Source organism: Sinocyclocheilus grahami, unplaced genomic scaffold (genome assembly GCF_001515645.1).
Source record: "Sinocyclocheilus grahami isolate Dianchi unplaced genomic scaffold, SAMN03320097.WGS_v1.1 scaffold30.1, whole genome shotgun sequence".
In the NCBI taxonomy this organism is placed as follows: domain Eukaryota; kingdom Metazoa; phylum Chordata; class Actinopteri; order Cypriniformes; family Cyprinidae; genus Sinocyclocheilus; species Sinocyclocheilus grahami.
This window is the reverse complement of record NW_015505209.1, coordinates 2,495,034-2,519,634: the sequence shown is the minus strand read 5'-3', so window position 1 is coordinate 2,519,634 and position 24,601 is coordinate 2,495,034. Positions and strand designations below refer to the sequence as shown.

Below are 24,601 nucleotides of genomic sequence, written 5' to 3'. Positions count from 1 at the left end.
TTTGAAAGAAACTGATACTTTTATTCAGCAGGGATTCAGAAAATACATTTATATAAATGCTGTTCTTTTGATCTATCCAAGAATCTTTCCACAAAAATATTAAGCCGCACAACTGTTTTCAACTCTGATAATAATAAATGTTTCTTGAGCAGCAAATCAGCATATTAGAATGATTTGGATCATCGTGTGACACTGAAGACTGGAGTAATGATGCTGAAAATTCAGCTTTGCATCACAGGAACTAACTACATTTGAAAATATATTAAAATAGAAAACAGTTGTTTTAAATTATAATAATATTTTACAATATTACTGTTTTTTATTGTATATTTTCAAATAAATGTAGCATTAGTAAACATAAGGTACTTTACATTACTTTACAAACATAAGACCCCAAACTTTTGAACAGCATTTTATCATTTTTAAATGACAATTTATCTTAAAATTCAGTGAAAAAAATTAATGAATAAAATAATTTGAATAAAAATATCATCTTGAAAGTAAATATGATCATTTTTGTGAAGGAGTTCACAGTCAGTGTTACAAATTTGTTTATTTGTTGATTTAGAAATGTAGACATTTGTAAATATTTCTTGTTGATTTTATGTCAAATGTAGTTCATTTTAATACATTTTCCTTTAATATCACAATTCTAAAAACTATCATTAACTACTATTTATTTCCTGGTATAAGTAAAATTCTGAAGCCCAGATTTCAATCCAATCAGAATTTAGAGCTTCAACTACTCATATAAAGTGCGAGTGAGAGGTGTAGTACCTGTTGTGGAACGTTCCAGGCCATATAAACGTGGCTCTTGAGCTCATCCATCCACACCTCGGCCACTCTCAAGGCGTTCCTGCGGACGTGAGTTGCCAGGTCCTCTGTGTAGGGCTTGTGGGCACGCTCAATATGAGCTATTCTGGAACAGGGCATGACCTCCACGCTTCCTCCGCACAGCCATGCCTGATTACACACATGAATGTCTCGTGTTTTAAATTTGGACAAGGATGAAGAAAAATTAGCTCTCGAAAATGCCCTTTAACATCCATTAGGCAGTCCACAAAAACAGTTCTTGTGAGTCATTAGGGAGTATGTGAGTCATATAACAGAATAAACCACAACACATAAATCAAATCTCCACGAGGAACTAAAAGTACTGTACTTTATTAAAATAAAAGGCTTTGTTGAACAAATAAGCTAAACAATACACTTCAAATCAAGGAGGCTCATTTTCTATAATTATCAACTGTCTGAAGGTTACTAATTTCCTCACAGTGGAGCTCTTTGTTCAAAATAAACTCCTAAATCGGCTCTTCGTTAACAAAACAATATAGGGACTTTTTACCGCATGGTAAGGAGAATTTATTTGAAAGCTCTAACAGGCCATATAATTTGTTACATATTTGCCTAAAACGTGGCTGACATTGAGCAATTTAACTCTAAAACAGGCAACATGCACCACGGGATACATATTCTTTAGTCTCTTGTAAGAGAAGAATTTTTCATCCAATACTGTTATCTTTATCACAGTGGAGGTTGTTTGGAATATGGGGGTCACATGACTTGGTTCAAATTTTCTGTGCTTGTTTTGTCAGTTTGATCTAAAGCCCATGTGGCTGGACATTCTGAAAATGTATAAAATATATTAATATTAATGAAATATATTAATCTTACGTTTCTCAGCAAAGAAATGCAATACAACATTGTCTTGAGATGTTGATATGTTGTTCGTGTTGTTTTTTAGCGCATTTTGAAATATGCGTATCCCCTGAGATACGTTGCCTGATTAGGGTATAAAAAAAGGATTATCCTCAATATTGACAATGAATGGTGTCACAAGGTAAACTGTGCCCCCAGTTCTGGTTATTTCATCATTATTGTGAATTTTGGGGTGGTGTGTGTGTGAGGGGTGGGGTGGGGTGTTTTGAGGGGGTTTAGCGTTCCCCCTTGGTGGTTATCGGGGGTGTAGAAAATACACAGAACATACACAGTAATCACAGAAATCACATAAAATACAAGGGGGAGCCCCTTAATAATAAATCTCTCAGAGGGGGGGGGGATTATAAATCGCATCAAGGGGAGCGGATACCCCTCAGTAGAAATCGCATTCCGGGGCCAGGGGCCCTTAGAGAAGAGCCTTATAGGCATTCCTGGTCTCTGGGCCCCCTGTACACAGTCCCCTTTCTGATTATTTTGAGTTAAAAAATTGTGTAAATGTTCATATTTACATGTAAAACTGATAATATTACATTTAGTTGACTAAATCTTTGCATTTTTAACTAGATGTTTTTTTCTTGCAGGGTTTCACACAGCTCATTTTATGGTAGAACAGGGTTGTCCAACCCTGCTCCTGGAGGGCCACCATCCTGCAGCACTTAGCTCCAACCCTGATCAAACATATCTGAAAAATCTAACAAAAGTCTTCAGGATTACATAAAAAAAATATATAAACATTATATGATTGTTTAGTGATGGAGCTAAACTGTGCAGGACGGTGGACCTTAAGGGGTGGAATTGCCCATCCCTGAGACTGAAGATGGGACAGTTCAGAAATATAAAAATACAAGAAATGTCTGTGTCTCAATTTTAGGACACTTAGACATGTCATAAATGCAGCATATTTTGAATATTACATATTTGTTTGCATCAAATAAATCATAGAATTATTGATGGCTGTTTTTATACCCTAACAGGGCAACGTATCCTGGGAGATACAACTCATAAGATCCAAAATATATCAAATATTTCAAAAATTCCTTTGAATATGTTTTACTTAAGTCCAGATGATATAAAAAGTGACATGAAATTATTTTTTGCTGATCATTTTCCACCTTGCTGGTTAAAGGGGTCATATGACGTTGCTAAAAAGAACATTATTTTGTGTATTTGGTGTAATGCAATGTATTTGTGTGGTTTAAGGTAAAAAAAACACATTATTTTTCACATACCGTACATTATTTTTGCTCCTCTCTGCCCTGCCTTTCTGAAATGCGTCGATTTTTACAAAGCTCATTGGTCTGAAAAGCGAGGTGTGCTCTGTGGCCAGCTATCCAGTGCATTGTGATTGGCCGAATACCTCAAGTGTGTGACGGAAATGTTACGCCCCTTAACATAATTGGAAACACACTATCTTTGCGGTCACATTTGGGCGGTGTTATGCAAATCTTCCCACACAGTGACATGTGGGGCGTGTTTAAATGAGGTGTTTTAGGAAGGGGTGGTTTAGTCTTAACTTTTAGAAAGAATATCTCTCTGGGTTTGAGACTTTAATCTTTGCGATTTTATGGATCTTATATATGCACGAACAGCTTGTAACACTCCAAAGAGAAAGGAAAACATGAAATCACATCATATGACCCCTTTAACAGCAGTCACCGCCTGGTGTGTCAGTAAAGATGGGAGAAAAATCACAAAACGCTGAGGTTTTCCTACAGTGTTTTCATGTAATACATGTTCATTCAGTGATTTACCCTCAATTAGCACATTATGCTGCTCAAAATGCTCAAAAATTTATTTTCTTGGATTTTCCAACCCACTGCACTCCTGCAGAGCTTTTAAAGCGAGAGTATCTCTTTAGTAAATCTTCACAGGGGATTATATAGACCACATTCCAGCGTGCTGAACTTCATCCAGACATTCACACCCAAACACTTTCGTTCAGGCCTGGTTTGGTGAAATATGAAGTGCAACATCTGGTTGAGGCATATGTCAGGGTCGTTTCAGTGCAACTGAACTGTATATTTAAAAGCATCCAGTTCGCATTAGACTAAAAAATGGTTTCACGAGAACCTGGTGGTGTATTTTCTATCTGATTACTTGTTTGAATGGGAAGGGGGGGGGGGTCATATTCATTCTGATCTGCTTGTTTGGCAGGCTTTTAACGCTGACACGTTGGGCGGGATTCAACAGGAAGTGGACAGATGTGTGTTGTTCCTATTTGCCAGGAGAATGATTCATATGCATAATCATTGACAACAATCCCAATGATCCATGACTGAGCCGTCTGTTCTCCCGAAGCACTAAAAAATAATTTCTTGCATTTGCATACAATACCTGCTGCAGACAGAGATATTCAGACCGTAATCTGTCACACAGAAGCACATTTTGCAAGCATGAAATGAGAATCAAACCAGCTTTATATTGTCTGGGAGACATTTAAGACTTGGTCGCTTTCCAAAAAACACCACTGAGTGATCTACAATGAAAAAATCATTTTATCTGTGTTTTTGTTCGAAATCGAAACATCTAAGCAATAAAATGTACTAAATTTACTTCTTTATTGTTTTAATAATTTAAACCTCACAAAATGTTATAAATAATCTCTAATTGAAATGTATACAAACGATTCTTGTTCTATTCTTAAAACAAAAAAAAATCGAATAATAATAACAAAATTAACACTGGGGAAAATATTAATTTCATTCCATGTTTTCTGAAAATATCATTATTTTTAATCACTAATATTATAATGCTATAATAATAATAAAAATAATAACAATTATTAATATTAATATATTTATTCATATAATTTATCATGAAATATGTTTTCCACCCAGCATTATTATTATTATTATTATTATTATTAATTGTCAACATGCACCCTGTGTGGAGTGACTGCAACTTTGCTAGGCCAAATCACAGTGAGAGCAAGTGACCGTGTATCTGCTGTGGCGAGCTCCATTCACAGCCTGGGCTTGAATTCTGGCTGCGGAGGCTAATTACAGGGCTGCTGGGTCTGATGGGAGTCGGCAGAGGTCTTGATGGGGCTCTGTACATGTGTAATAGTGAGAGGTTAGGACCCTGCCAGTTTGGAGCGAGAAGCATGTTTGGCAGGTTATCATTAGCGAGGTGCAGAGAGTTCTACTTTAATTGTGTGCGATGACACACACACACACACACACAGGATCTATCTGCAACCAGAGGCTGCAAACCTCCACATATCCGTCTGTCCTCAAAGAACAACCTGCATAAAGCATCTTTTGAAATGAAACGGCATTATTCATTGACGCGCGTCTGCTCGTCTGTTTAAACTCCAGACATCCTGTATCCTGCTGCACTTTCAAAACTCTCGTCTGCAGTATGAATATCTCTTACCCTGATCCCCAGCTCCACATTTTCGCCTCCATAAACTTCCATCCCTTCATCAAGCAGACCAATCTCCTCAAAATACTCCCGATCCACTACAAAGCAGCCGATCAGAGCGGGGCTCCTGTTGAGAGAGAGGAGATACACGTGGCAACAATGAGGTTAAATGACTTACAAGAATGTATTTTACTACATTAATAATATTGTATACAGGCTGAGACAGTTTCTTGAGTCATTTAACACAAAGGACACAAGTTATTAAGAAGCCAAGGAGACTGATTTGTATCTGTCAGGGCTCAAAACTACGACTGAAATAGTCGCAAATGCAACTAAAAGTACACATTTGCAAGAATAATCTACAGCACTTACAATACAACAGTGTGTCACCCCATGGCTTACTGGCAGCAAATCAGACATTCCAGCATCACAAGCTGGACAAGCAACATCACAAGCTGGAATGTCTGATTTGCTGCCAGTTTTTTTTTTTTTACAGTAAATCTATTAGTTAACTGTGTATTTTGTAAATGTAAAAAAATCACTTATTTTTATTTCTCTTCAATTTTATTAATTCCTTAATAGTTAATTCTGTTCCTGTTTTATATATTTCTTCTTTAAGTTGTATTCTTTCTATATTATATTTTTGTGTTTTATTAATATACATGTTCTATGTTTTCCCTACATTAACATTTCACATTTATCTGTTAATATTTTGTCATATTATTTAATCCAGTGTGTCTCAGTATGTCAAGAATATATTCTTTCTTATTTTGTGGTTTCACCAGAAATCATGTCGCGATGTGGCAATTAGTTACTTTATAAGTTTACACTGCACACCAGTGATTCTTGCATGTGAAATGTCCGATTCACGATCAAATTATTCATTTTTTTATATATATATATATTTTTTTTGGCATGTTTTGCTTTTACAAGGCTATCGGCGCAGACATCAAAAGATTCTCAAGAACTGCTTCTATTTAAAGGAGTCAATCAAAAATTTTAATGTATCAATCATAAACTCGTTAGTGAATGCAGTAAAGATATCTTTTCGTGAAGTGGAGGTTACTTCCTAAGTGTGCCAGTGTTTCCTGCACTTGAAATGAACACATCACAAGCTGGAATGTCTGATTTGCTGCCAAATGATTCTTAAGAAATAGTTCTTTTTAAGTGAGTCAATCAAAAATATTCATGAATCAGTCTCAAACTTGCTTGTGAATGCAGCTTCATCAGCTATCTTTACACAATGTGGTGTTAGTTACTTGCTAAGTCAGTTTGGACTGCATGCTGGTTTTTCCAGCACATGACAATGAACAAACTGCAAACCATCAAATGATTATTAAGAAATGATTCTTTTTCAGTGAGTCAATCAAAAAGATTCATAAATCAGCCTTGAACTTGCTTGTGAATGCGGTTTCATCAGATATTATCTTGCAATGTGGCGTTAGTTCCTTACTAACTTTTAGTTAGTTTAAATTGTGCGTCTGTGTTTCCTGCACTCAACATCGAACACATCACAGGTTGGAATGTCTGATTTGCTGCCAAATGATTCTTAAGAAACAGTTCTTTTTAAGTGAGTAAATCAAAAAGATTCATGAATCAGTCTCAAACTTGTTTATGAATGCAGCTTCATCAGCTATCTTTACACAATGTTGTGTTAGTAAATGCCTAAGTCAGTTTAGATTACGCGCCGGTTTTCCTGCTCATGTCAACGAACACACTGCAAACCAAAATGTCCAATTCACTGTCAAATGATTCTCAAGAATCTGTTTTTTTAAGTCAGTCTTGAACTGAGCTAGCGATTTGAATCAGACTCACTCAGAGCCATTCACAACTGACTCCCTCACTGAACCATGAGTCAGTGTACGGTTATGCCTTAATCGAAATGAACCAGGAACTGTTACTGTGATGTATATTTTAAGTTTAAGACCTGCATATGTCCTATGTGTTATCCCACACAGTAATATTCCAACATGTAATTAAAGATATCTATTCATGTTAATTAATAATGGTCATCGAAAAAAGCATTCAGATATTTTACAAAAAATATTTTTGGTTATTGCTTAGCATACTGTATGTAGTTCACTCTAAGGGAATTCTGTATTTGTCTTTGTGTTTTTTGTAAAACCACTGAGCTGATGCTGGTCATATCTTGCGTGATTACCTGATTGGTGCAGTTTGATTCTTCTGCGTCCACCAGGATTTTGGAGGGTTTATATAGCGGCACCAAAGTTCCCAGTCGAACCCTTGAGCAGAGAGGGGGTACTCTTCGATCTCAAACGTGTCGTATTTGATGTTGTCGAATGACGGCGAGATGACCCGGGTTCTGTCCTCTTTGATTCTGTGAAGGATTGGTTCAGCCCTTGGATCAATACAAATAGAACATGCTTTAAGTTCACGAGCAGTAGTTTTTGGATGGATCTATCTAATTTGTATCTTGAGAGCTCTGAAAACCCAGAGTACAATGTTTAATGCAGTCCCTCCCAAGCAAAAGGCGATTTCACACTTGATTATTAAAGCTGATTGTAGTTTTCACATTGGCGGGCAATGACTTCTCAGAACCCATTGATCTAAAACTTAAAATGTCATTGTGGGAGATAACACTACTTTAAAAGACCATCTCAAAGTTGTGAAGACAAGCATTCGCGCTACATTTGATCTCGGAAAGTAGCCTCAGGCTAGCTAAAAGCTGTGCTATCCACTCTGTAAAAACTGCATCGAACCCTAGAGAAACTTCCAGATGCATCCATGAACTGATAGAACGCAGCATGAATTGAGAGCAGGAATAAGCTGACGTGCACTCCATCCAAGCCCTTTAGAGGGGTTTTTCGACATGTTGCACAGAGAATAATTAACAGGTATGTAAGTTGACAGCTGTGCCTAGCACAGCAATTGCAGCAGACAGGCACTTCTGCTCACATTCCTGCCCTCACACCCACAGGGAAGAACACACATTTCCATCCACATGTACTGTAGGTCTCCTACATTTTAACAGTTACACTGGCTTAACATGCCATTTGTTAAGCAAGCAGGGTATTTGAATTCATTTGTACTGGGGTCAAAAGAGCAATGAAGGGAAAAGTTACAGCCCTCCATACAAACAATGAGCAAAAACAACATCACGCAGAAGACCTACTTACACCAAATCTGCATTCTCAGCATGAAAAAGACAGCACAGCTAGATTTTAAATGAAATGACGCATGTCTATGAGCTTCTCTGCAGTAATAGTTTTTTATTTGTAGGCTAGATCAATTTTCTATTTGTTTGAATGTCTAAACGGAAAATGGCATTTTCAGAAAACTCTGCAAATAGTTGTTGCAAAATTTTATGAATATTTCACATTCCCATGCTGTTTAGTTCTATCAAATAGGCCGTAACAGGACATACAAATGAAATTTCTTCAGAACCTTGGGTCTTATTCATGAAACACATGCAAATTGTTCTGTGTAAATTGTTCATAAAACCATTTTACCGCACTGAATACTGTCTTTCAATTCAATGTGGCAATTTGTATAAGAATGGCTTTACAAACTATTTACACTACTTTTCTTTTGGAGGAATGTTTCAAGAACAAATGCCCTTGTTTCCAGTCTTCTATTCAATTGCTTCAACTTGAATAGCAGTATTCTAATTCATAATAAACATAAAAATTCATTATCTGTTATAAATAAGGTACAATATAGAGAAGATAGAGGGTAATTGCAACATTTTATTTTCGTTCATAACTCACATTCTATTAGAAATCTACCTACCGTCATTTAGTATAATAAAAATAAATATATGCCAACAGTATACATAGAAGTAAATCAGAATATATAGAGGTAAATCAGAATATAGGTAAATCAGAATATATAGAGGTAAATCAGAATATATAGAGGTAAATTAGAATATTCAGAGGTAAATCAGAATGGTGACCATGAGTTCACAAAGTACAACATGTTTCTGGATCAACATCCTTGTTGATCCTGGAACAACATTCCAATTAACCAATCAGAATGTAGGGATAACTGATCAGGGTTAGGTGCTTCTACACCCTTGTTAATCAACTATCATTCCACACTGATTTTAGAAATAAATTATGGGTAGGGTTAGGTTTAGGGGTAGGGATTGGGTTTAGTCTATATTTTTGGACAGTAATGTTGATCCAGGATCAACAAAAGATGTTGATCCAGGAACATGTCTTACTTGGCAAAATCACGGCGACTAAATCAGAATATATAGTTAGAATTCTGAACATATAGAAGTAAATCAGAATATATAGCGGTAAATCAGAATATATAGAAGTAAATCAGAATATATTTTTAGAAATCTGAATATATAAATGTAAATCAGAATATATAGTTATAAATCTGGCTATATAAATGTAAATCCAAATATACAGTTATAAGTCTGAATATACAGATACAAATTGTAATATAAAAATGTAAATCATGAATATATAGAAGTAAATCTGAAGTTTTAAGTCTGAATATATAAATGTAAATTTTGAATATGCACTTATAATTCTGAAAATATACATGAAAGTTGCAATATACTGTATATACATTAGTGCTGTCAAACGATTAATCGCATCCAAAATAAAATTTTTGGTTTACATAATATGTGTGAGTTTTGTGTATATTTATTATGTATATATAAATACACACACATACAGCATATATTTTGAAAATATTTACATGTATTTACATGTATATATTTACAGTATATGAATATAATTTATATTATGTATAAATATATTTAATATATAAACATAAAATATTTTTCTTAAACATATACATGCATGTGTGTGTATTTATGTATACATAATAAATATACACAGTACACACACATATATTATGTAAACAAAAACTTTTATTTTGGATGCGATTAATCGCGATTAATCATTTGACAGCACTAATAAACATACAAACCTAAATATATAGACAAAAAACGGAATATATAAAAGCAAATCATGAATATATGTATAGTTGCTATATAGTCTGAATATAATTCAGTTAATCTGAACATATAATTAAAGGTCTGATTAAATAGAATTAAATCCAAAAATATATACAAACCTAAATATATAGACAAAAAACGGAATATATAAAAGCAAATCATGAATATATGTATAGTTGCTATATAGTCTGAATATAATTCAGTTAATCTGAATATATAATTAAAGGTCTGATTAAATAGAATTAAATCCAAAAATATAGTTACATAAATGTAAATTGTGAATATATAGTTAATATTCTGACTATATAATTGACCCTTTGCAAAGACCCACCCTCCTTAGTTACTGTTGCTATCTCCGACAAACAGTGCCGCTCTCACACTACACATCATGTTCTCACACAGTGAAAAATACATCGCAGAGCAAAGAGGAAACTGACAACACACCAACAGACAACACAGAGTAGGTTACTTCTGGTATGAAACAAGGTCTCAGGACTCTCAGCTTTCAAATTTTGTCATTTTTAAAGAAATTCAAACAATAAATACAGTTTTGTGGCTCTTTCATGATTGCTGTATTGCCTCAGTTCAAGCGGCACGTGAACCGATCGTATTTTTCATATTTACTTAAAGCACAAAATGAACATCAGAACGTATTTTATTTTAACCGCGGAACACACCATTTTTAAGTTTAAGTCCACTGAAGTTAATCCACTCTCCTGTCTGTTTTGTGGTTGGGAAATAGCTGTGGCTCCTGGACATGCACGTTTTTTGTCACGTTGTACAACAATAATTACTGTTTTTGCATTATTGTTTATGGTTGGGGTAGGTGTAGGTGTAGGCGTTAATAAAACACAATCTAATAGGTAAAAAAAATGTCATTTATTGTTAGCTTCCGGCTGTAGCTGTCGGACAAGATGGTAGATTCGGCATTATGATTGGTCAGATCGCCTGTCAATCAAGCTCTTTGCGAATGGTCAATTGTAAATCAGAATGTAGTCTTGAGTAATTTTTAAATATTTAAAAAATACACTATAACAGACAAATTATAACATTTTGATGCAAATAGTTTATACATTTTATTAATTGAATATATTATAAGCATCATATTTTAAAGGCATCAAAACTAGTGGTTGACCAATATTGGCTTTTTGACAGCCGATATCTTAGAGAGCAGGGTGGCCGATGGCCGATATATATAAGTATATTTTTTATTTTAATTATAATTGTTATTTATTTTAATTAATGTTTGAGAAACTTGAAATAATTTGAAAATGAATTATATAAAATTAAATGTGTAAAATAGACATACTTATACTTTAGATGACAACTTCCTGATTCTATAATTCTATTACAGTATTTTTCACAAATAAAGAAATATTTTAAAATATATAAACAAAAAGAAAGTAAACACTGTAACCAACAGGGCACTCGGTAATCTGGGAAGTTTGTGTGCTTTGGGAATCATATTTTTTCAACTAAAGCCAAGGTAACACTCATTTTACATGCAGCACGCAGTAAAAATGACTTGAATATGACAGTGCGCAAATGCATAAATAAGCATAGTTTGAAATAACAAGTTTAAAGTTGATCGCGCGTCTCCAGTGAAGCTGAACTCTCCTCCTGTCCGGATTCAATTCGCACAGATCGACTGTCACGCAGAGCACACGCGATCAGGCAATATACAAATGCACACTTCACAAGATCTCACAGCTGGATTCGACTAAGTCCGCAAGGTTTGTGAAATTAAATGTTCATTATTCATTTAAAGGTTTGTTTAAATTATATGCGTATTTGCTGAATGCTGATGGCAAACGAGAAAGCATTATGTCTGCCTTTCTGTTACTAATAATATAAAAGCAATCGTTATAATACTTTTTGTATACCTTTTAATTCATTTCTTCAACAGTTCTATCTGATTATTAAACAGACTTCTATCTGTATTATGCAGAACTGTTAAATGACGACAACAAACAATGAAAAGGGAGAATGTGAGCACTGTGTGCTCTGGCGCTGCCGTTCTCAGCACCATCAAAATAAAAGTCCCCCCTCGAACACATCGGCCAGGCAGAAAAACTTATCGGCCGATATTTAAAAAATGCCAAATATCGGCCGATATATCGGCCTTGGCGATATATCGGTCGACCACTAATCAAAACTTTACAGAACATAAGTAAAAACCTACTAGCACTTTTACGTTCAGCACTGGCAGCAAAATGACTTAAAATTCAAGTGTCACTGACCATCCAACGCTGAACTCCACATGGGCATCAAACAGGGCCACAACGGGAGCAGTTGCAGCCCTCCAGCCGCTGACCCGAGAGCGAATCAAACCCTCCTGCTTGTTATGCCGAACCACTTTAATGAAGTCGGGCCGCTGCTGGTTGGTCTCGTCCACAAACCTCTGCAGGTTTTCTGTCAGTTCAGCTAAGTGAACGAAAGAGGGATTAGTTGAAAAGAGTCTCTTTATGCAATATAAAATTCATACCTGATACCAGCTGTTTGCTAAATCACCCTGTTGGCCTGGTGAGAAAGTTTCAGTACTCACCAGAAATGAAGAGGGGAGACCCTAGTGACACGTGTACCTGACTTTTATTACATTCTAATCAAAATTAGTTTATATAGACTCCCCCTTCGACCTCTCAGGGAATTACTAACATGAACTGAAACGCTGAGAACATCAGACACTAATATTTGCCAGCGGTCTGTGATATCTGGAGCCTCTACCGCTGTCTGCTGGTGATTACTCCCCTCCCATCTGTCTCCTGTGCTGTTTGTTTTTATTAGGGAGAAAGCCATCATCCTGTCTCAACATAGCAGCCAGATGGTATGACGTGGGGCCACTGTCAATCTGTGGGAGACTGAAACGTCCAAACCTCTGCACCTCATGTTAACCGCACTGCCCCCTTACTATATCCCACACACGCCGAGTAAAAGGTCACTGTAGCATAACCGCTGTGAAGTCATTATTCTGGAAAAACCAAATACTCTAGAGGTGACTGAGAGCAAATAAAAACTTTTGGTTCTGATCGGCCTGAGATGAACCCACCTCAGTAGTGTACTTTACTGCACAGAGCCGATCTGTGAAAACAGTCATCTGCAGAAAACAGTCAGTCTTAAGCCCAGTCTACACAGGGGTTTTCAAACATTTTGATGTCAAGGACCAACAAATGCATTTATCCCAGAGCAGGGACACAATATTTTATTATATTTCAGTGTATACAGTGTAAAAAATAATGACACTATATTTAAATATCTGTCTTACTTTTGTCAGTTTTGTTATAAAACCGAAGGAAACTATTAAATTAATTTTAAATTATTTAAATAATTAATTAAAATTAATTTAATTTAAATTAATTAATTTTTAAAATATGTATTTATTGGTTTTAAGTTTAAGTAAAAGTGTATTGTGATTGTACTTATTTTATATTATAATATATTAATAAAATATTAAGCAGAATATTACTATACATTATTTGTTGTTTTTAAACATTTATTTTTAATTTATCATTTTTATTGGATTGACAGTGTATTTTATATATAAAAATATTACAATAATATTAAATTAAATATCTGTAAAATCCTTGTTATTAATAACAAACTATATTTATTACTGACTGACAGTGTGTGTTAAATATTTGATATTATTATATAATAAAATATTATATATTACTAACAACTTTTATGCATTAATGATATTTTTAATATTCTTTTTTTATTACCTTTCTTACATTACATTGTATCTTATATATTTATTATTACATAACATTAAAATATTATCTGTAAAATATAAATATTAACAAAATAATTAATAAAATCTTTAACACTTTATTTTGTATTTTTACCTTAAGGATTACAATTAATTATATATTATATATAAGTTATATTTAATATTATTCATTATTAATAAATTATTACAATATTTAATCTGTAAAATATTAATATTATCAACAATGATTTATTATGCATATATTTAAAATATTTTTGTAAAAAATTAATTTGACATCCTTTTCTACTACTACTACAATTAATGTGAACAGAAAAAGTACTGTAATTCAATTCAAATGTTGTATTAAAACCTCCAATGTTAAATTCGACAGGTGAGAACAAACTCCTTATGGACATGACAATATGTAAAAAGAACTTAGAAATAAACATAAATTAATTTTACAGAAAGGCAGCTGTGGATTAAGCTAACAAACCCAGTTATACTGTACTGTACATGATACACTGTATATACTAATGGCACAATTATTATTTCATTATTTCATTTATTTATTTTAATTTTAATTTTATTGCCAGGCAATGCTTGGACTAATATAAAGAATATGATGTATTTGCACAAATGTAAATATTAGCCAAAGCAGAATATATGGATGGACACTACAAAACATCTACAAGAAACATTACACCATCTGGGCACCTTTCAGACACTATGCTTTTTCACACATCTCACATACCATTTAGGACAGATAATATGCAAAATGGTAGTAAATTACTCTTCAGAAAAATAATTTGCTTGATTAAACCGACTCCTTCTAGACCAGAATGTTTATGAGAGAAATGACTCTCTTCTGATGCCAAAGCATAAAACATTTAGTTGTGCATACGGGATACATGTACATCTGCAGCCCATAATCCCCTAGTGTTATCATGTTACAGACCTCAGATATTTTTTCCACATGAATCCACATTCATATGCATTATTCATCGTAATTTGTCATACAAGAGGCAATCCCCACTGAAGGGGTCCCTGTATGCCCCCAGCAAATCAAAATAGCAGCACTGGGGCAAAAACAAGCCCTCACCGTTGTTGCTGTTGTCATCCACGAGGATAATCTCCTTCAGCAAGTGGGAGGGCGTTCGATGGATCACAGAATGAACGGAACGCAAGATGACCGACAGTGCCTCGTTCACAAAGATGAAGATGATGCTGACTTGTGGTAGACTGGAGGGGTACGAGATGTTTCTGCACCTGCGGATGAAAAAACCCCCCATAAATACAGGATCACACACCTGGAAAATAAGTCTTTCCAAGATTAAATATCTCAAATATTTTTATTTTCTTGAGTTCTGCCATTAAATCACATTGGAAACACTTGTGACTGGAATTTCATTTCAGTTTGAAGAGCCGAAAAGGAGGTGGTTATGTATTTTGAGTTAAATATTTAATTAAAAATTAAAGTGCAAGACTGTTTTGATTTCACACAAGCATTTTACATAGGCGGTATGAACAATCACATAACCGGAGGTGTTTAATTTCAGTTTAACAAAGATTATGTCTGCGCCAAATTTATTATCGCTCTGTCTCATAGAAATCCGCATCCACATGGATGTGACATCAAAAAAAAAAAAAAAGTTATATGCTATTAGCAAAATTAAACCATTGATCTATCATTGTACAGAAAGCAAAAAGAAATTATTAAAATATTTATAATTTATATAAAATATTATATAAATATACAGTAATGTGAAAAAGTTAGGACACCCTACTGAATTCCATGGTTTTCTATATCAGGATATAATAAAAAATGATCTGGTCCTTGGCAGGTCTTAAAATTTGGAAAATAAAACCTCAGATGAAAAATACATCGCACTGTGTTATTATTTAATTAACAAAAATTAAGCCAAAATGGAAAAACCATGTGTGACAAAGTTAGGACACCCTATGATTCAATTGCCTGTAGATCCACTTTTAGAAGGAATAACTTGAAGTAATCATTTTCTGTATGACTTTATCAGTCTCTCACATCGTTCTGGACGAATTTTGTCCCACTCTTCTTTACAACATTGCTCCAGTTTATTGAGGTTTGAGGGCATTTGTTTATGCACAACTCTCACCACATGATTTCAGTCAGGATGAGGTCTGAACTTTGACTGGGCTATCGCAGAAGCTTGATTCTTTTCTTTTCAGCCGTTCTGCTGGTGTGCTTGGGATCATTGTCCTGTTGCATCACCCAATCTTGGCCAAGCTTTAGCCGTTGGACGGATGTCCTCACATTCATGGTCGACTCAGTGACTGTGAGGTGCTCAGGTCCTGTGGCTACAAAACAAGCCCAAAATCATCAGCCCTCCACCAGCATGTGTGACTTTTGGTATGAGGTGTTTGTGCTGATATGCTTTTTAGGTTTTCACCAAACGTGGCGTTGTGCATTATGGCCAGACATCGCCACCTTGGTCTCATCTGTTCAAAAGACATTGTTCTAGAAGTCTTATGGTTTGTTTAGATGCAACTTTGCAAACCTAAACCGTGCTGCCATGCTTTTTTAGATAGAAGAGTTTTTTTTTCTGGCAAGCCTTCCAAACATGCCATACTTGTCCCATATTTTTCTAGTTGTACTGTCATGAACTTTATCATTTCACATGTTAGCTGAGGCCTGTAGAGTCTGCGGTGTAGTTCTTGGGTTCTCTGCCATTTCTCTGAGTGTTACATGGTGTGATCTTGGGGTGAATTTGCTGGGATGTCCACTCCTGGGAGAATTGGTGTCTGTTTTGAATGTCTTCCACTTGTGAATAATCTTCCTCACTGTAGAATGAAGGACTTCAAATTGTTTAAAATTGCCGTGTCACTCTTCCCAGATTGATGGCAGCAACAATTGCTTCTTTAAGATTATTGCTGATGTCTTAACTCCTTGGCATTGTGTTAACACACACCTGAAGGCTCCAGACCAGCAAACTGCCAAAACTTCTGCTTTTATAGAGGTGCTCACACTTGCTGATGATCAGTTAATCAAAGGCTTTTGATTAGCAGTGCCTGACTGCTACTTACCCTCTTAATTCCTATGTTAACAGTAAGGGTGTCCTAACTTTGTCACAAATGTTTTTTCCATTTTGGCTTTATTTTTGTTAAATAAATAATGGCACGGTGCAATATGTGTTGTTGTTCATCTGAGGTTTTATTTTCCAAATTGTAAGACCTGTCAAGGACCAGATTTGTTTTATTATGTCCTGATACAGAAAACCATGGAATTCAAGAGGGTGTCCTAACTTTTTCACATGACTTTATATATATATACAAGCTCAATATATATAAAATATATATATATATATTTTTTTTTTAGATAGATAGATAGATAGACAGATGGTTAGATATAGATAGATATAGTAATATACAGTTTGTATTGTCATATTAAATTGTAAAAAAGTATAAGTAAATTTGCATTTATTTTTGAATTATTATTACATTTTCTTCAACAATCGCATTATATGAAATACATTTTAAAAAATCATAAATTATTTTATTGTTTGAGGCTTTTTTGACACACTATTGTGTGCAGGAGACTATTTAAAACATTTTTTACAAAAAAACAACAACTGATGATTGAGACTGATGATATATGAAGACATTCCCCTATCTTATCTTCTTCTAAGCGATTCCTTTTGTTCACTGTGACCATGATGATAAAGGAAAATCGATGTTTGTAAAAGAACAAAGGCTGTGTATATATATGCTAATAAGAGTGAGAGAGGAGAAGGTGGTGAGCAGTGAGTGATTGTTTCACCCGTCGGGCCTGAGGTCTGGGATGGCTCTGTCTAGAGAGAGTCTGTCGCTGAGGTAGCCGTTGTAACCGTAGTACTGGAACTTTTTCAGAGCCACCTTGCGGCTCTCTGGGCCGAGGTCATGACCCCAGTGTGCAAAAAGAGAGTCTGAGAGGGTCTGGTCAGCTGCGTCTTCCCCATCTTTCAACGGTTTCTCTGGAAGTTCAGACGAAAAGAACAATGTTAGCAGTGTTAGTGTTGGCTCAAGGGCTTCTGGGTAAACATGGTCATCACGTCTTTAACAAACTCATTTTCACTCATGTTGAGTTAGTGAAAACAAATAATGTAGAAATGGAATATAATTTATAAACAATATAATAACAATAATAATAATTAGTACTAATAATAAATCACTGTTATTATTATTACTTCTAATATTGTTATTGTTTAACAACAATAATAAACAGTGCTGTCAAGTGTGTTGTGTTTACATAATAAATGTATGTGTACTATTTACATTTAAATGTATATATAATCACACACACACACAAACATGAATATATTTAAGAAATATGTACATGTATATACATATTCATATATATATATAATCGTGATTAATTGATTTGACAGCACTAAATAATAATAATAATATTAAAAGTAAAAACATAATAATAATTATCGCTATTATTAATATTTATAAAGTATTATTGTTATTATTCAATAACAACAGTATAATTAATAACAACAACAATAGTTTTAAAAATAAAAAACAACAATAATAATACTACATATTAAAATGATCATTTTATTATATATACATATTTACATACATTTTCAATAACAATACAATTGTAGTATTAATAATAACAGGGAACATTTATAATTACCATTGCAAATATTATTATTAAATAACAATAAAATAATAGTAATAATGATAAATATGATAAATATATGAAATATGATAAATGTGACAATAAAAATACTTTTTAAAGTATTAATTACTAAATACTAGCATAATAAAATTTTACTCAATTTTACCTTACACTAATATGAGGTACAACACAATGAAAACGTTTTACCATGTTTTTTTAATATAGTAACACCATGGGTTTTGACCACGTAACGTGTTTATTCAATATTTTTTGGACATGTGCCATGGCCATACCCCATCTTTTTAAGTACCTGGGTGTACTATGAAATATGAATATGGTATTGTTCAATATTATGATATAATGGTACTTTGAAATGAAAGACAGCCATTTGCAGTTTGGAATCTATTACTACTAAAATAATGAGTCCATTCTTCTCTAACTTCCATTCATCAAGTCAGCGATCCCATCAATGCCTTATGGAAAGCTAATCCTTCTCACACAGTCTCTCCATCAAGCTGTCTAAGCAGCAAATATCTACCTTCCGCTACATCAAATTCACATACTAAGAAAATATGACAGGTTGCAGAACTATGAACGCTGAGTACGCAGGCAGAACAGAGGTGCCCTGGCAATGCTCAAAGAATGATGAAAGGCCAATGTGCATAATTAAGGAATGCTAATTAACAGCAGAGGTTATTTAATTACAGCCACTGCAAAGAGCTGGCCTGCGGAGAATAATTCATATTTGCCATTGCAGACACTGACAGTTTGAAACCAACTTCAGACCAGGAGACACTGCTTTCGTGAACTAGAAATGCCTTTTAAGCGGCTGTCGTGTAAACATACACAAAAAGAAGTCAGTTTCAGGCTTCCAGTCCTTCAAATGCACATCCAAAAATCACTGAATAATTAACAAATCAGCTAATCTTTAAAATTTTATTTGTAGCTTACGTTTTTCAATTACTTTCCAAAACCGAAGGCTAGTCACAAGGCTTGAAAATCACACCCCCAGTAAATTAGAGCTTAGCCTCATTCCAGCTCTATTCAGCAGAGTAGCCTACATTCAAACTGAGCCATTGAGAAAACAGGCCACTGGCTAGAAATCAAACAGCAAGATGAATAACAGTATTTAAGATCCAAAAAGCCTCCATTATTGTGTTTAGAAGTTCAGCTCACCATGTAATTCAGGTAGTCTCAACATGACCATGCTGATATGCAAATAAATACTCTAAATAGGTGTCCTCTCTGTTTTTTTGCTCCAAATGACTTCAGATTCAGACGAAAATGGAGGCGGTTTCACTGACACTGTTGATTTGTGTCGAGATAAAAAAAAAGAGGAGGGAGTTAAACGGAGACTGAATTACTGCAGAAACTGACAGATCAGTGTAAGTTGAAAGATGGATCTTCTCAGCATATGATATGAACAGAAGGAAGAATGCTTTAAAGTTTGCTCATAGCACCTGTGATGTACCTACTGCTCTCCAGAAGAGCATGACAGGCTGAAAATGAATGTGCCTCTGGGTAGAGTAGAAATCAGCATTTATTCTCATAATAATTAAATTGCTTGCAGAAGTGCTAAGCAACAAGCTAAACATATGAAAATACAGTGAGGAACTACATGCTAAAATTAACTTAGCCATTAATTTTCACCTTCTTTAAATCATCACCCTTGCTGATATTTTGTTCCCATTTATGTGTGGAATAAAAAGAGGAAACTTGTTATTTTCGGATGCCTAAGTCAATCTTGTTAAATAGATTTTGAATCTTGCAGAGGTTTTTTGTCTTTGGTCAAATAAAGTTTATAATAATTTTTTACAACAAAACATTATATCATAATAGCCCAAACCCAACTAATAATAAAGCCCCTTTAGTTGCCTTTAACATTTACACTATTATCATTATTTTTGAATGAATAAATACATTTTTCCATCATCATGCAATTTGCACCCTTTATATTTAATTTTTTTTAATAAATACATATTTTCATCATCATGCACTTTGCACCAATCAATAAACAAACAACATCAATAATAAAAAAATATGATTATTATAATTATCAAATGATTATTTTTAGTTATTACTATTGTTGTTGTTAAACAACAATAACAAGTAATAATAAAAAAGTGATAATTATTGTTATTATTACTCATAAACATTTAAATTATTGTTATTATTACTATTATTATTATTATCCAACAAGTATTTAATCTATTATTAATAATAATAATTATGATCACTATTATTATTATTATTATTTATAAAGTATTATTGTTATTATTCAATAACAACAATATAATTAATAATAACAATAATTTTAAAGATATAAATAATAATAATGATACATATTAAAATAATATATATATATATATATATATATATATATGTGTGTGTGTGTGTGCGTGTGTCTATAAAATAACATGCATTATAACACTTATTATTATAACATTTTGCACCTATCAATAAAATATTAATAAAAAATATATAAAATAAATACAGAGATATTGATTAAAAATATAAAGAATAATTCTGCAAAGCAACATTTAAAAGACATTCACAGTTTTTAATGCAATAACCATTTTGAATTCCTAAATGTGTTAAAAAGTATTAAAAGCATTAGTTAAAGCAAACAAATGATTCATAAAAATAATAATTATTGCAAATATACATACTAGCATGGGCTTTAATGACCAACATTATAAGTCAACATAAAGCACATAAAATAATTCTATAATACATTACAAAAATTATGCACAACAGCAACATTTCACAGCTTTGCACCACAACCTCCTGCAGTGACAAAAACACAATTATCTTGCAATTATGTTTTTAATGCAATAACCATCAAACTACTTTGTAAATCTATTTAAGACTAAGTCAAAGAAGTTTGAAAAAAAGATTAATAAAAATATTTATTCTTCCCAAAGAACTTACATGGCCTTTACTCACCAAACAGAACTAATTATATATAATCAACTCCAGAAAAAGTACAAGCTCATTTCATCAGGCTGTTCGAAATCAATTAATAGAATCCTTAACCGCTGTGCTCAGTAAAGTTGAAGTAGGCTATATACTTACACAGCCACTATTGTTACCAGATTAAGTTCTCACTTCTAAGTAAATAACTTCTACATCCCTGTAAGCTCAAAGTACTAAAGTTGTCAACAAAATAAAGAAACTCAAAGCTTCAGATTTAATATTTAAAAAAGTATTTAACAGAATTCATTCATAATCTCTCTTTACCACCAAAACCTGGCTTTCTTGCTTCTGTGGAAATTTCTGAAGAAAACCCTGGCCAATCTTTTTACTACAATGAAAAAGAATGAGGACTGTGTCTGTCAAGCTCCGAAATGACAAAAAAAAGCACCATTAAAGTATCATAACGGTGGTTCATAAGACTTGTGAATGTGCACCATATTCCGAGTCTTTCAAAGTCATGCGATAGCTTTGAGAGAATACATTATTCAATATTTTGGTAACACTTTACTTGAAGGGGTGTGCATAAGACTGACATGACACCTTCATAATCATGACATGACACATGTCATGAATATGAAGGAGATTTTATGCATGTTTATGACAACTGTCATTAAGTGTCATTCGCTCAGTTATGTCATTTTTAATGCAAATATGACATTATTTGACCTAACCCTACCCTGACCCTTACCCCTAACCATAGCCCATCACAAAGACATCTCAAACAATGTCATCTTTGCATTAAAAATGACATAACTGAGCGAATGACACTTAATGACAGTTGTCATAAACATGCATAAAATCTCCTTCATATTCATGACATGTGTCATGTCATGATTATGAAGGTGTCATGTCAGTCTTATGCACACCCCTTCAAGTAAAGTGTAACCAATATTTTTCCTTTAGTGCTCCACAGAAGAGAGAAAGTCACACAGGTTTGGAACGACATGAGGGAGAACTATTCCTTGAAAACGCTGCGAATAGAAAAGATTCATGTTGTGAGAGAAATACAGTAGGATGGATCCAAACCAAAACAAAGTTGTTTCCCTTTTTAAAATGCAAAAGCCTCGGGAGGGTTGCGTCACGGCGGACGGCTAGCATTTCTGACCTCGCCTGTGGCATGCCGTCTGCCTGTCAGTGCCAGCACTATGGAGCGAATGTAAAACAAGACACCCAGCATGTAACCCAAACTATTGAGCTCAGAAAAAAACATGCAAACAGCCTGCAAATGCAAAAACATCATGCTGTTCTGACATTTCGGAGAAGCTCTTGCTACAAGGTTCATGTGAGTGTGCATGTCGCAAGTGTGTTTGTCTGAAGAGGACTCTGACTCACAGACCCGAGACGACAACGAAAGCCAAAATATGAGAGCACTCACATGACCCTAATGAGTTACATAGCTGACCTAATGTTTTGCTGTCAAATTTATTCAGACCCATGAGACAACGCAGACGGCCAACAGAGCTCTGCTTCCTGAAGACATACTTTCCATTTTAAGATCATTATCAAGACAAATCACTGGTTTCTTCTTATGTCCCAGGGCTTGCTTTTTATTTAGACCAACTGATTTTAAATTAAAGGTCATATCACGTCATCATTATTTACTCCATTTTCCAAGTGTCTTTTATGTAAAGATTTTATTTTTTAAAGGGATAGTTCACCCAAAAATGAAAATTCTGTCATTAATTACTCACCCTCATGTCGTTCTAAACCCGTAAAACCTTTGTTCATCTTCAGAACACAAATTAAGATATTTTTGATGAAATGTGAGAGCTCTCAGACCCTGCATGGACAGCAACGCAACTGAAATGTTCCCAGGTCCAGAAACGTAGTAAGGACATCAGTAAAACTTTGCAAATAACTGAAATAAAATAAGTTGAAGTGCAGTACTAAAATGACTAAAACTGAAATAAAAAATAAATTAAAGCTAAATAGAAATATATATATTTTTAATAATAAAAATGACAATCAATCACATAACAAAATTACTAAACACACACACACACATATATAATAGCAAAACACTGTTACCATACAACTTAAAAATGTATATTTAAATATTATTACAAATAAATTAACCATTTAATGTGTTAATAGACAAATGAAATCAATATTTATTTTGAGAATATTTGTTACCTATAGTTGAAGAAACACCCAAAGTAAATGATGCATAATGCATAAATCATGCAGCTCCTGATTCTGTGCAAATGCAACAATTGTTTTAAAACACTGACGTCATGAGCTTGTTGGCCTGATGCTGCTGCAGTAAGATAAGATGTGCATGACTAAGAGGTAACAGGATACTCTACCTGATTAAATTAGCCAGCAGTGCATGGCTCTAATTGAGTTGAGCACAGATACACAAAAACGATTTGTTCACATTGTCTAAAAAGGTATATAAATGACAACATATTGCATATATACAGTCCACCATCGTAAAAATTCCATGTAGCTATTTAGACCATTGAACAAAGATGTAAACAGCGCTTTATGAGAAATGTATAAATGCTTCTATTTATTGTCCGTAGCACCACAGACAAGTCTCATTATTCATTCGCTTTATTGTGCCAGAGCAAATATTTGGCACAGACACCATCATATACCACTTTATTGCTTTATTTCAATGCAGTGTACCTTAATCCAGATGGCTCTTATATTTCAGCACATTTGAAAGTCTCTCTCTTGCTGTTTTGCACATATCTCAGGGCTGGATCGTCTCTCTGCACACTAACAGCCGTCATTATACATTCTAGACAGTCGAGAGCTGCTAGAAAAGCTTCACATTGCAGAACAAAATGACCAGATGCCCAAAGCCATTTCCACAAGGAGAACACAGCAAGAGCATCTGTAACCGTGACAGACAGAGCTGTGAATGGCTTCTGGACGATACTCTCAAATGCTCAATCAATCCTGCTATTACTTGTGGAAAAGCATAGGGCGAATTTTAGATATCATTCCTGGATATATTCTTCCATATGCAATCTTAATATTTTAATATCTTAATATTTAATATCTAATGATCATTAGACCAATAGCCTACATGGCTGACCATAACCTTTTAATGCAAGTTATGTATTCATAAGAATTTTTTTTATTGCTTTGATCGAATATGTAATTTGTGTTTACACAAACAACCACATACTACATAGAAATTGAATAAAATAACATGCAGATTCCTGTGCTGTCAAATAGATCTTGTTATTTGACCTTCTCCCCTTTCATTACACAGTTTTCAAAGTAGACTAATTACACTGATATGGGT

General features: G+C 34.0%; 1 protein-coding gene across 1 annotated transcript in view; it reads right to left on the bottom strand.

Annotated features, from left to right (window-relative positions):
• galnt18a (UDP-N-acetyl-alpha-D-galactosamine:polypeptide N-acetylgalactosaminyltransferase 18a) overlaps window positions 1-24,601 on the bottom strand; it is a 64,921-nt gene that overhangs the window by 17,040 nt on the left and 23,280 nt on the right. The window contains exons 2-7 of the mRNA XM_016259287.1: window positions 17,518-17,710; window positions 14,824-14,990; window positions 12,259-12,442; window positions 7,244-7,441; window positions 5,095-5,209; window positions 778-963 (exon numbers count right to left, since the gene is read on the bottom strand). Of these exons, the coding sequence (XP_016114773.1) occupies window positions 778-963; window positions 5,095-5,209; window positions 7,244-7,441; window positions 12,259-12,442; window positions 14,824-14,990; window positions 17,518-17,710 (1,043 nt within the window). The remainder of the gene's footprint in view (window positions 1-777; window positions 964-5,094; window positions 5,210-7,243; window positions 7,442-12,258; window positions 12,443-14,823; window positions 14,991-17,517; window positions 17,711-24,601) is intronic.